We start from the raw sequence: 13,119 nt of genomic DNA on the forward strand, positions 1-13,119 counted from the left end.
TAGTATCTAGCATTTTTAGGCTTGATAAAGGGAAAAAATTCAAGGCCTGGTTCAACACTTGCCAGTGAGCATCATTTTTAAAATCAGGAAAACAACTCCTTTTAGTTCTTTTAAATATTCCCATGTTTGAATTTGGCTTCATAGACACCCTTATGGATAACCAACATCACTTTTGAAGTTGCACCACATAAATCCAGGCTGTTAGCTCACCGTTCTAATGCTCAAGGTGCATATAGAGGATATTCACAGAAAGTACAAAGTTTTGTCATCTTCATGTTTCAACTATAAATAACTAACTTTAAGATACTACATGTTACATGTAGGATTTTCACAAATATATAGAACCACTAGATCAGAGTACACTTTTGCCATCAACCCCCGGTTTTGGCAGGAAAGACTTAAAATTCGAAAACAGAAAGCATCCTGAGAGCAGTGTGCTGCAAGGCACAGCCAAATCTATCCACAATCCTTAGAAACCGGCTGCATGCATGTGTATTGAACATCTGTATATTAGCAGTCCAGCCTCCTATTTAAAAAAAAAACAAAAAAAAAACAAACAAAAAAAAAACATACATACAGGAAATTTCATCTTCGACATGCTTTCAAACATTCACATAAACTTATTTTAATTTTTTTTTTTTATTAAACCTAATACTCTACAAGATATCACAATATTTATCTCACTACCAGGCCTAACTGTTAAAGCCAGATTCTCACATTTGTCTGATAAATAACATCAGGCAAATGTTCAGGGTGTTTCAGAATTCCTGGTGCAAACATCAACTGTGATAGTAAAAACTGCTTCCATCTCAAATAGTACATTCCAATAGTACTTCCAATGTCCCGCATTAAGTCACATCACAGCCAGGAGCAATGAATTCTCAGTCTTACCACATTTACATGCACAGAAAGTTGGAAGTCAAGTTAAGGCATGAGACTGGACAAGTCCAAAAAAATAAATAAATAAAAAAAAATCCCTTCTTCAGTTTCAATCAAATTTACCATATTTGAAGTGCATGTATGTTCTATAAGGAATTATTTCTTACATGAGCAACTGAAGTAACTGTAATGTAAGAGGATGTGCTCTATTATAGGGGAGCATGTTTTACTGCATGCATACTTCTATCTATCAACTTCCATAATGTTAGAAACACACTTGTTCTGTTTAATACACTAAACCATTTCACTGAATAAGAAAATCCACAGATTTGTTCATCACACACTGGACTGGACTTTGGATGTAATAACTTTAGATGCAACAATCTTGGATTTTTGCTAAATAACTGCCACAGTGATACCACCTTCCCTGTCTGAGGTGTGTCATGCACGTTAGCACTTGATGACTTAAAGTGAAGGAAACAGTTTTCTCTTGTTTACGGTTTAAGAATCAGGTAATTGACTAAAGCTCAAATGATCGCACTATCCAGGTGCATGTAAAAGTAGTCAGACAATAAATTAACCTGCACCTGAAAACAAACTGCTCCAGTGGCAACTTGAACAAGTCCAATAGAACTACTGAGTGAAACAAAGATACTTTGAATACTTTACACTGAAAAGGATTAGCACAACAGATTTGACAAATATATAAAGAGGAAAATCCTGGATGTAGCATCCAATAAAATCAGACAGCTAACTATACAGTACACTATTGGAAATTATCCAAACACAGATGTTATTTTGTACTATAATCCAATTGATCCAGTGAACTAAAATGTAAAATTATTTAGAATACTGACACTATATAAATTTTTTTTTTGGCATTATTTAGCAGCTTATAAATGACTTTGAAATAATGGCTTTTGTGTGATCATATGTACATAAATATGTGCACATATATACAAGTCAAATCACTTTTTTTTGGCTTGTTTTGTGCACTTTCAAATTCTACCAAAATAGTAGCTTTGCTAAGTGAGGCTGAGAAAATATATCTCTTTATATATTGAGATAGTGCTTTACATTTGAAATTACGAGGCTTCAGTGACAAAGACTTTCACCGAAACCGATCGGACAATGACTAAAGTGTGAGGTCATTCAGATATAAGGCCATAAAACATCATAGTTCATGCTGTGAGGTATATACCTCCCTCCCTCTTACTCATCTTCAAAATATATACACCCCCGTGGAAAAAAAAAAAAAAAAAAAAAAAAAATTATATATATATATATATATATATATATATATATATATATATATATATATATATATATATATATATATATATATATATATATATATATATATATATATATATATATATATATATATATATATATATATATATATATATATATATAATAAATAATCAAAAATTATTTACAGCAGAGGCAGACTGCATGGTTATTTATAGTTCCACTGCATCAGAAACACTTTAAATGCCTTTCATAACACATTCAAAGCACCTGAACAGGACCTTCATAAAAGCTACATGGTGTACAAATGTTGACGTGTTTTAAGTCAAATCTAATAAGGCAAATGTGGGAGATGGGAGCATGTAATTGTTTCCTGTGCTGTGTTGATATTTAACCAACTTGTTTACTGATTAAACTGGTTACACCAACTCACATTCATTACACGAATGGATAAATTAATTATGATTACATTAGGGTTCAGTTTAGTCTTAAATTATGATGGTTAACTAGCTCCATACAGAACCCAGCTGTAAAAATGAAAATGAAAAAATCAAATAAAATATATAAATGAACCAACAACTTCTGAAATCATATAAGAAATTATTAAAACTCAAAGTTTTATTTCAATAGTCCAATTTGTTTTTTGTTTTTTTTTTAACTCTTATGTCTCAATACAGATACACACTTTAAATACCCATTTAATACATATTCATACATTTTGCCAGCAGCGTTTTTATTAAGTAATACATTTGTTTTGTGGTACCCCTCAGCCAACCTCAAGTTTAACAAGCAAAATTAATACCTGTAAGTTGGAACAACAACAAAACCAAAATTGTCAAATGGAGAAGTAAATAAAGGTCCTTGGTTTAGTTACTGTGCTTAACTAATGCTAACTAGCAAGCTCACAGGTGCCAGTATTTGAAACATCATCAAGTTTGAAATACTGCCACTGAATGTTGGCCTGAATGAATGAAATGAATGACAACTTTTAGTCTCTCTGAATTAACCTGCTGATTTTAACTGCTAATAATAAAACACAGTCCTGTGCTAACAACCACACCTAGCATGTCAGCCAGTTAGCAAGGTGGCCTTTGCAGGCTTACAGTAAAAAGGAAATCTTTTAGTGTGTTTGTTAGCAGGCGCTGTGTGTTAGCTGTAACAGTCATTAAAAATCGACTTTTACAGCTAGCAGGAGCAAAAAAGAGAATTCTGTTAGCAGCTTTTGAGCTTGAAAGCTGATGCTGGCTGAAAGGTGGTGACATCTGTATATATAAATATATATATATAGAGTCTGCATTTAATGACTTTTTAATTTATTTCAAACATTATTTTATTTATATATTTTACAAAATATATTGAATTTTTCAGATTATTTTTAGTATCGAACACAGCCTCCGTACACAACTTTATGTAACAACATGTAACATTGTTTAAATACAGCAGCATCATGTTCCAAATTCATCTAAGGGACACTGGACAGTCCCGCAAAAAATGTTAACGACCACATCTCCTAGAATTAACTGCCATGTTAAACAGATGCTGCTTCCCTGTTCCTGCTCAGGCAGTATGAATACGTTATGAACCAGATTTCTGATAAGGTGTTGCTTGTATCAGCTGCACCCCACTTCATACAAAAACGTCCTCTATCCTACCAGACATTTAAAAATGACTAACTCCTGAGGGCAGATGTTGCACATGGAGCAACATTAAACATGTGCCTATCTTTGCAATGAAATCCTTATTTCTCTTATATCAGTTTTAAAAGTTTCATACAATTAACTGCTCAGTGGCATGACCTCAGTTTTGTAACAATGACAGCAGCAAGTTGTTGTGGGTCTGTTAAATGAGGGTTCTTCTCCATCACCGCGTGGACTATGTAAGCAGGAAAGATGTTACAAAGGTTCCTATATGTCTGATACTGGTGGTCTGGAATAACATACCGCTCTTGATGTTCAGCTCCAGATGGGGCCTCCCATGGTGAGTTCCAGATTTGTTCCATTTTATCTGGCATGCTGCGGACCATCACCCGCTCACAACATGGCATCAAGCTGTTACTCAGTGGATATGAATGATATTCATAGGACTCATTACCACAAGGCAGAGGGTCCCAGCTTGCATGCTGCTCACGGCACAGTGGAGGTCGCCTCTGTCTCATTGGATTGCTATCATAGAGCCTTGAATCCGATATGCTGTCCATACGAGTCATACCTAGAGAACGTGTGGGTTGTGAGGACAAAGGTGGGAGAACATTCTGAGTTAGGGGATAGTCTCCAGGACAGCTGGACCTGGCTCCCACTGCAGCATGCTGGATATGCGGTGCTAGATGAGACCCAGCCTGCTTACGTGGGCCTTGCTTGGGCTCCTCTGGTCCGTAACTCTGTACTCTAGTCAGCGCTTCGTGACGAAACCCATGGGAGAAAGCTTGCATCCTAGTCTGTGCGGGAGACTGCTGTTGCCCCTTCATGCTCTCCTCTAAGCTACTGTCCACAGAGCTTGGGTACAGGTCCCCATAAGAAGAGAACGAGTCACTGTTTGAATGGCTGAGGCAGGATTCAGGGCAGTGAGTGGGATTTCTCTGATACACATGCTCGTGCTCCATGCTACAGAAACTGTCAACATTATGCATGCTGCTCATGCTCATATTTGAAAAATCACTGTGCAGTGAATAATAGCCATGGTCACTAACCGAGTCATATTTTGGGAACTGTTCACTATATGTTACAGAGGCGCCATGACTATTAGTAACTAAAATAGGAGGGTACTGTACACTAGACATGTGCTCCAGAGAACTGTGAGCAAACTGCAAAGAACCTGGCACTGGGCTGCTGGCTGATCGTGTGTTCAAGGCCCCAGCTGCGTGGCTCTTGGCTGGTTGCATTGTGGGCACACTGAGAGCAGACACAAGGGAAGGCACTGAATTTGTCTCAGACTTCCTAACAATGGACAGTGCCTCTGGAGGTTCACAGGCCACTGAACGAATGCTGGGGTCAGACTGACGTTTGGGTGCCACGCGTTTGGCCTCAGAGTTGCTGTCTCCCTTTACAGTTGCTGGACCAGTACCACATTTAGCTAAAGCCCCTTCACTCATTGTTTTCACCGCAGACAATTTGGCAAAGGCCCGTAGTTCATCAGCCACGGACCGCTGTGGCTGGTTGACACGTTCTGGGTGATAGTACTTGCACTTATGTCCATATGTGCATTTTTTCCCTTGTGCAAAGAAAGGGTAGATTAAGTTAAGAAAATGAAGCACTTTCAATGTACTGACAGGAAAGCAATACTTTCAAAAGAGAACTTACCATAGGGGCATGGTTGTTTTTTGTGCTCTGGAACAACAGGCCGCTTGCGCAGGAAATTTTCTAAGCTTGGTCCATGTCTGCCCAATGGATCATCAGGTGGCATAAATCTAAAAACAAAAATTTCTTAATAAATGCAAAAGTCTCCCTACACTTCTCTTTCTCCATTACGTCTACTACAGATCAAAATATAAAGCTTAAAACTGATGATGCCATATATAGCTTTTAAATGTTTTTTTTAATAATTAATTTTTACTTTTATTCTACATTTATATAAAACATAAAAACAGGGACTGTATTTGTAAAGTCTATGGTGAAATTCATGGGGGTAATAGATGAGAGCATTTTACATAGTTTGGCTGCCATAAAAATTCACCATGGTTTCTTACTTGTCATTGACAAATGAGTACATTAGGAGACGCTCCTCTATAAATTTCTTCCACTCTGGCTTCTCATTTTGCAAGTCTCTGTAGTTGTCATTTGACACAATAATTCCATCAGAATCATAAGCCAGCTTCACTATGAAGCGATCATCATAGCACACCACTCTCCTGCCTTGAACCCTCCGAGACGGGGTGAAAACCAGGATCTTCTCTTTCTCCAGCTTGCGTAAGATTTCTTGATCTGAAAGAGAAATATTGAGTGAGTTTATGTGTTAACAGTTTATCAGAATTCCAACAGGTAAAAGTTAAAAGGCTGCCGTTAAAACAGCACCAGTGTTATGATGATGTAAGGTAATTGCACAGTCACTGCCTAAAATTAAGTTCGGTACCTGTGATGAGGGCGTCGGGTCTTGACTGCTCCTTCCTCCAGGCTGGGACAAACACAGTGATGTCTTTGTGTCCTTTCTCCAGAAACCATTCAACAGCAAGTTGTATGCCACGGCAAGAGAACACCTCTTTGTTTCCATGGCTATCAGAACGAAACAGTATAAGGTTTAGTTAAACTTCATGGAATGGCTTCCTATTAGAGGAAAATACTTCAGTACAATAAGTGTATTCTGTATGGAGCACAGACCAGTTAAATATGAGTGTACATCTGCGTGTCTCTCACCTCATTGCCACATTTGAGCCATCAATGACAATTGGCCTGAGGTTATCAAAGCTATCCACAGATTCCTCTTCCACAGACACTTCAGGACTAACAGTCTCTTTAACACAGGGGGAGCGTGATATTGATGTGGCTGTACTGCTGCTGCAAGGTTGGTTTTCAGGTTCTGCTTTGTTTCCAAGCCGTACTAACTCAGCAAGAACATCGTTAATAAGCGCAGCAGACCCTAACTTGTTGAGCACAGTTTCAACCTGTTCCCCCGAATAGCCCAACTTCAAAGCAAATTCCATCTTCGTCTGGTACTCTCTCTCACTGGCGGGCTTGGCCCCTGGTACTATGCTGGTCTCATCCTCACGAAAGTCTTGCACAGTGCTACTCTGGGAAAAACTGGGCCGATCGAGGCATGGGGAGCGACAGAGCTGTCGGTGGGGTTTTGTTACAGCCAGTGGCTCCCTTTTCTTACAGCTGCTGTTGTTCACCTGAACCCTCTGGTGTTGCTGCTCTTCTGATTCGCTCTCTGAGCTACTTCCATCCTCAGACTCGTCAGTGGCATGCTGCGCCTCGCTTGAGTCAATGTTCTCCTCCCTGCATGGGCGTTTTTCCATTTTGAGCTTCTCCACCATGGACCATGCTGTCATCACGTTTGTCTTGACACCTCAAATTTCCACCCCATGCTTCCTCACCTCCACCACAACCAGGGAATCATACTCAGTGATGGACTTTAGCACTACAGGCGTCTTCTTCGGGCCAACGGGTTACAGCCTCCCCAATGTGTGCAGGTAAAAATCAAATTATGTAATCCTGTAAGAAAGCAACAAAAATAATGGTCAGCATACCTGTGAATTCCATCAATCAGTGTTTTTGCTGAGCACCTTAAGCTGAATTTATACAAAAAAAAGACAGTGAGGCAACTTATTAGAATGCATTAACAACAATAGTGAGTTTTATGCAAAGACCCCTCTTTGCCCAAACAGTACCTTTGGGGGGCAACTATGGTTGCTCCAAATCTGAAGACAAGGTTGTTTTATCTTGTTTGATAAAAATCTATGCAGTCCTGTTGTTTCTGACAATTTCATGAATATAAGTGTGTATTATATAAATAAAATTCCAACTAATAAAGCTGGTTAAAAAGCATTTTATAATAACTCTGGTGATTTTCTTTTGGCTTTGGCTAAAGAAAATGGTTTTGGGAGGCACCAAAAATTTTTGTATGCAGGGAAAAATCCTGTATTTACCACTTCAATGTGAGGATTAAGTTAATCTCTTAATATGGTCATTGAAGAAGAAAAAAAAAAAAAAAAAAAAGCGAAAACTGAAATGCAGCAATAAGATAAATTTGTGTTCTCTCCTTTAAACAGCAAACAACAGTAACAAGAGGCTGATGTGCTAGCTTGTACTGCATCCCACTATAGTCTGGTTTAGCTGGGCAGTGTCTCATTTATTATTTATATTTTTGCTAAACATCAATGGGCAACTGCTTTGACAAAATGCAGCTTAGAAAAGATGAACATGTTGCAAACATGCAATATGCGCAAACCACAACGCCAGTGACTCATTTGGCTCACTAGCCATCACAATTTACAGGTTACTGCCCATAAAATGACAAATGTGACCTTCACCTTGGGTGAAGACCCATTACACGATCACTTTGTGCAAGTTGGATTAAATTCTGATCTATCCTGTAGGAGGAATAGTGATTCTTCCAAACTGTGGACAGATGCCTCACTATGGCACAAGCTCATTGGTCCTTCAGCCAGATGAACTAAAAACATTTGGACTGAACTACTGGCAAGGCAGGGGAGCCAAAACACACCACTTGTCACTTACAGTTCAAAACACCAAGATGGTAATGGCAAAAATGCTCATTTCAAGGCCTTTGTAAACCAATGGGTGACTGTTTATGGTGTGGCAATATGGCCAATGGATTGCATGGCAGGTTAGGAGGGCCCCATATCAGTTTTACTTGAAGCTCCATGAAGGTCCAGTATGATATTAGGTTGAAAGGGATAGACTTTCAACTTTAAGTACAGAAAGTGTTGCCAGCTTTCATTCACAAACAAAGATAATGTTTAAAAGGTACAGTAAGTCATTTTTTGATGTTTTTTAAAAGAAGAATTAAATAAATACACACTGACTAGTGTGTAATTATGTCTTCCAGCAAACTGATGCATTCTCATGAACTTAGAATTAATCCATTAAAAACATATAGAAACTGGTGCCAGTTTGTGGAAGCTGCGTTGTTGCCCCATCTTGACTACAGTGGCCAAGATGGACATCGCCAGTCCACATAACTGCGTTTTATGATTGTGGCTAGACACCAGCCACACACTTAGCACGCCTTTACTTTTAATTTAAAGATCACAAAACAAAGACAAAGATACAAACACGGAAGTGTCACTGATAAAAGACTCCTGACTGCTACCTGCAGTCAGGAGTCTTTTATTTTCTGGTTTAAAAATGAAAATCACAGTCTTCTAGTACAACAACAACAACAAAAAACCATTTACTTACAATAAACCTCATCTTTCACGCCCAAAAGTCTTGCTCACAAGCAACATTCAAGCCAGACACACATGGGGGGTGAGTACATGAATTAACATAACCTGAGACAAAGTGTGGGCTGAACAGCGTAAGCCTGCGCCTCCAATCCTCTGACAATCAATCTGAATTGAGAAGAATTCCACAGGGAACAAAGCCGTTTCATGGTAAAGCACTGCGGGGATTTCGGGGTGCTTGGAGTCTAAACCATGATATGCTGCCAACAGCTCAGAGTGCACATTGTTTTCACATATGGATATTGATAATCAAATAATGTTCGCAGTGAGCGAACTAACGAACAGACACACTATACTACACTTTCCCCCAGTCTTGCAGAGACAGTGCAGCCAGCTTCGAGCTTCAAGAGGCACAGCCCATGATGTGCGTTGCTTAGCAACACAGCCTTGTCATCAGCTAACTCCTTTTTACCAGTCACGACTAACACAAACAGAGCTCATCATCTCTCTTCACGCAGCCAGTAAATGCAGAACATCACAGCCACACTACAACTTTCCATCAGAACTCATGAAGCAGCGATTTTAAGATTGAAAAAATAAAAATAAAAATGACAAGATCTGAGTTTGGGGTGATCAGTATATAAAGAAAAGAAAATCTTAACATTGTAAAAAAACAAAAAACAAAAAAGAAATGACTGAAGCATTTGTCTGACTCTGCACTGGCTCATACAAAGACAGTCTTTCACTGTACTGGCAAAACACTGCACGGGCACAGACATTCATGGGAGCTACTTTGAAGGTCAATCTATGCCTAAACAAACATACCTTGTGATGTCAGTGTTCTGTGTAGGCTTACTGCATCAATGGAGAACAGTCTCACTGTTCGTCACAACTTGTATGATAAGGTCAGAGAACAAACTATGGTTTAAATATCTAAGCAAACTGCTGAAAAAAGGATGAGGGAGAAGGTGATGAAGCACTGTTGTGGAACTTCTAGGATTAGTGACAGACACAGTACAAAGGCTCACACAACCCACTGCCATTTACAACATTTTATGACCACATCAATACATGGTTAAAAGGAGCTGAGCTCTTTCAAATCCTTTCCCTTCCACCTCCAGATTCACAGGCTTAGTCTCAGCAAGGCCTCCAGACTATCCCTGCATACACAGGCTCGTGTAGATCTGTTTCATAGCAACAAGTGAGGCAGGCCTGTGAAGCTATCTTTTACATTGCTGACCCTACATTAGTATCCAGAACAAAGCAGGAATAAACTGCAATACATAGTCAGCTGTAGTTACATTTAATGCTTGTGTAGTCACAAGTGACATATTGTTGCTACTTTGGTACACTATTCTGTTACTTTACACAGAACAAAGTCACTGACAGTGTATCCTTTTTCTCATATTTTGTGGTTCTGCTAAACATAAAATGTGAATGCATAACCAGCATACTCATCCAACATACTCCATCTCCTCAAAACTGCAATATTAAGATTAAGATGCTCTACATCCGAGGTTCACCAAATCAGTAAAATACAGTAAGTGGGTATTATTTGTACTAACATAAGAGTGCGTAAAGATTATCTGGAACTATATTGGAAATAACTTTGTTTAGATTATTTGACCTGAATATGATTCAGTATAAGAAAAAAATAAACTGTCATCCAGGGGACCCAACCAAGAAAGATAAGATCTTTGTTCCTTGTTGACAGTGATCAATGCTCCACACACCTGATGTATTACAGGGAGAATTAATGCTGGATGTCAATCATGGCATTACATTTTCACATGATTAGTTCATTGGTCATCTTACACACAAAAGATGACCTCGTTTCCACATGACCCCAATTCCACTGTGTCAAGGTCACACTTCACAACAAGCAGCTGTTTTCACTGAAGAAAAGCTTAATGCCTTCATCATATCATCATAAACCAACAGCTCGCCCTGCTTACACAAACCCCTAAAGTATAAATGTTGGTTGTGCTTATTTACTTGCAAATTTTTAGCAACTACCTCAGTGGATGGCCGTCACTTACTGCTGTAGTCATAATAGATGCCAAGCTAGAAGGAAAGTGTCTCTTCCAAGTCTTTTCATTAGTTTTAGATTACAGGTTTAGCCATGTGCCTGCACTACAGTGCACTAGGATGGTTGCTTCATAAAATCATATAAAAAAATAAACAAACAGAAATCAGCATCATAATAAATGAAAGTGACACTTAAGCATAAGTCATGAAAACAACAATGAGCCTTGAAGACATGACCTCTCTTCTCTACTTTTTACGACCAACTTTGCTCTGCTGACGGGATCGCAGCTTAACCAGTTTAGATGGTTTTCTAATTTATTAATTTTTACAAAGCAGGATATTAACTTATACTGACTTCTCTAATTAATTTTGTGTTGCATAAAAGCACGAGCTGGACAGCGACGGCAGGCAAAAAGACAAGTGATGACAACTACATTTTCATATTCAGCAAGTTTTTGTCTCTCCAGAAATCTAACTAAATGCCTTGCAGCTGAGGTTAAGATGAACCATGAATTCCAGTGACAGTGACCCTCCTAAAATGCTGAATGAACTCTGCTTGATTGTGTTATTGCATTCATTCTGCTAACAAGCTGAAAACGTCAATACAAAACCCGGATTGTCTGATATCTTTAGCAACAGCATCTTGAGTTCAGAGGGACGAAAGGAAGGTTAAACAACATGTCAGCATAAGACAGGTTATACTCACAACACATTATTTCCAGTAACGTTGTAACACGACTACTGCACAAGCCGTCACCTCTGAAAGTCAATTTGATTAAAGAGAACTGCTTTGGCACCCTTAGGCCCCGAGTTGCGGTTAGCATACGCTAGCAAGCAGTCTACTTAGGCAACTGGAGAGTCAACATTTAAGCTACATAAACACAACATCTTGACAGGGTTTGTCGTATTCGCCAGTGGCTAGAGGACGACTGAAAATGGCTTTTGCAAGCTACAAGTTAACCAGCAAGCTTGTCGGGGAAGCCTGGTCTCTTATTGGGTTAACGGCAGCAAAGCTAGGTAACGCAACTTAGCTAACATATAGCCATCTCAGAAGCATCACAGGCTAATATGCTAAAGTGAGTTAGCCTCAGTTGCTGAGCGTGTGCTAACATTTTTTTTGCCGGAATGCTATAGTAACTTAAGATAAAGTTGACGATCATTTAAGATTTCAGACTGTAACTAAAACAAAAGCAACACGTTGTAATTTCTTACATACATATATATATACATACATATCCTGCACGGATATCACTACCATCGCTGAATCCAAACGATGCTCATCTCACCTTGTTGCTGTCATCCTCCTCGCCTGTAACAGTTATGTTTTGCTGCCATTGGCGCTGTCGCAGTTTGGTCAGGGTTGCCAGATAAGGCGAAGGAAACAAGTAACCTCAACTGTGAAAAGCCACCAGGGTCAAAACAGCGGCACAAACACGATTTCTGCCTCCCGCTATTCCATGACACGTTTTTTTATCAAGCGTTCACGATGTAGTTTTTTTTTTTTTTTTGGTAAATAATAGTTTGAGAAGTGCCATTGTGCCATAGCATGAACACAAAACACACAGGGACTGGCTAGTTATATGTGCCTTCAATGCTGATGAGAAGCTCTTTATTATGAGCTCAAATTGAGTTTTCTTATAATTGTAATTTATTATAACGTGGTATTTAGTCTTTCAAAGTGTTGAGTCCAACTGCACTGTTCTTATTGTGACTTGCTGTAGTTATGTACTTTCAAGATATACAGTACTGTGCAAAAGTCTTGAGTCACCCCTTATTTCTTTATTGCTAGGAAAATATGAAATACATTTATTGAAAAATGTGCAATATGATTGGAAACACAGGATAAGGCAAAAACACAGTTTGTTCAGTTCTAACATGCTTGAAAGTCAAAATGTATTCTTCAAGACAGCCTGAACTCTCTGAGGCAGCTTACTTGGAATTTCTCTAAGGACAGTCGGAGCTCGTTTGGACGTTGGCTGCCTTGTGTTTCATTTTCAGTCGAGATGATCTCACACTGGTGTTCCACTGTTTTTCTATCTGGGTACACTTTTACTGCACTGGCAGCGTATGTTATGCTGAAAAATTAAACTGTTGCCAGATGGTGTTGTGTTGGGGTTGAAAAT

At 38.8% G+C, this 13,119-nt stretch overlaps 1 protein-coding gene across 2 annotated transcripts; it reads right to left on the minus strand.

The window, feature by feature from the left end:
• Nucleotides 1-2,765: 2,765 nt before the first annotated feature.
• Nucleotides 2,766-12,345, minus strand: zc3h12b (zinc finger CCCH-type containing 12B). Of its 2 annotated transcripts, none has more exons than XM_030746610.1 (6): nucleotides 12,283-12,345; nucleotides 6,477-7,274; nucleotides 6,196-6,335; nucleotides 5,813-6,047; nucleotides 5,427-5,533; nucleotides 2,766-5,337 (listed from the first exon to the last, which is right to left on the minus strand). In XM_030746610.1, the coding sequence occupies exons 2-6, from the start codon at nucleotides 7,109-7,111 to the stop codon at nucleotides 3,914-3,916; spliced, it is 2,541 nt and encodes an 846-aa protein (XP_030602470.1). In that variant the 5' UTR covers nucleotides 7,112-7,274; nucleotides 12,283-12,345; the 3' UTR covers nucleotides 2,766-3,913. The 2 variants fall into 2 exon arrangements, with proteins under 2 accessions (XP_030602470.1, XP_030602471.1); XM_030746611.1 differs by lacking the exon at nucleotides 12,283-12,345 and adding an exon at nucleotides 12,229-12,276.
• Between the last annotated feature and the right edge of the window lie 774 nt (nucleotides 12,346-13,119).

The sequence above is a fragment of the Archocentrus centrarchus genome, chromosome 14, assembly GCF_007364275.1.
Source record: "Archocentrus centrarchus isolate MPI-CPG fArcCen1 chromosome 14, fArcCen1, whole genome shotgun sequence".
Classification (NCBI taxonomy): Eukaryota; Metazoa; Chordata; class Actinopteri; order Cichliformes; family Cichlidae; genus Archocentrus; species Archocentrus centrarchus.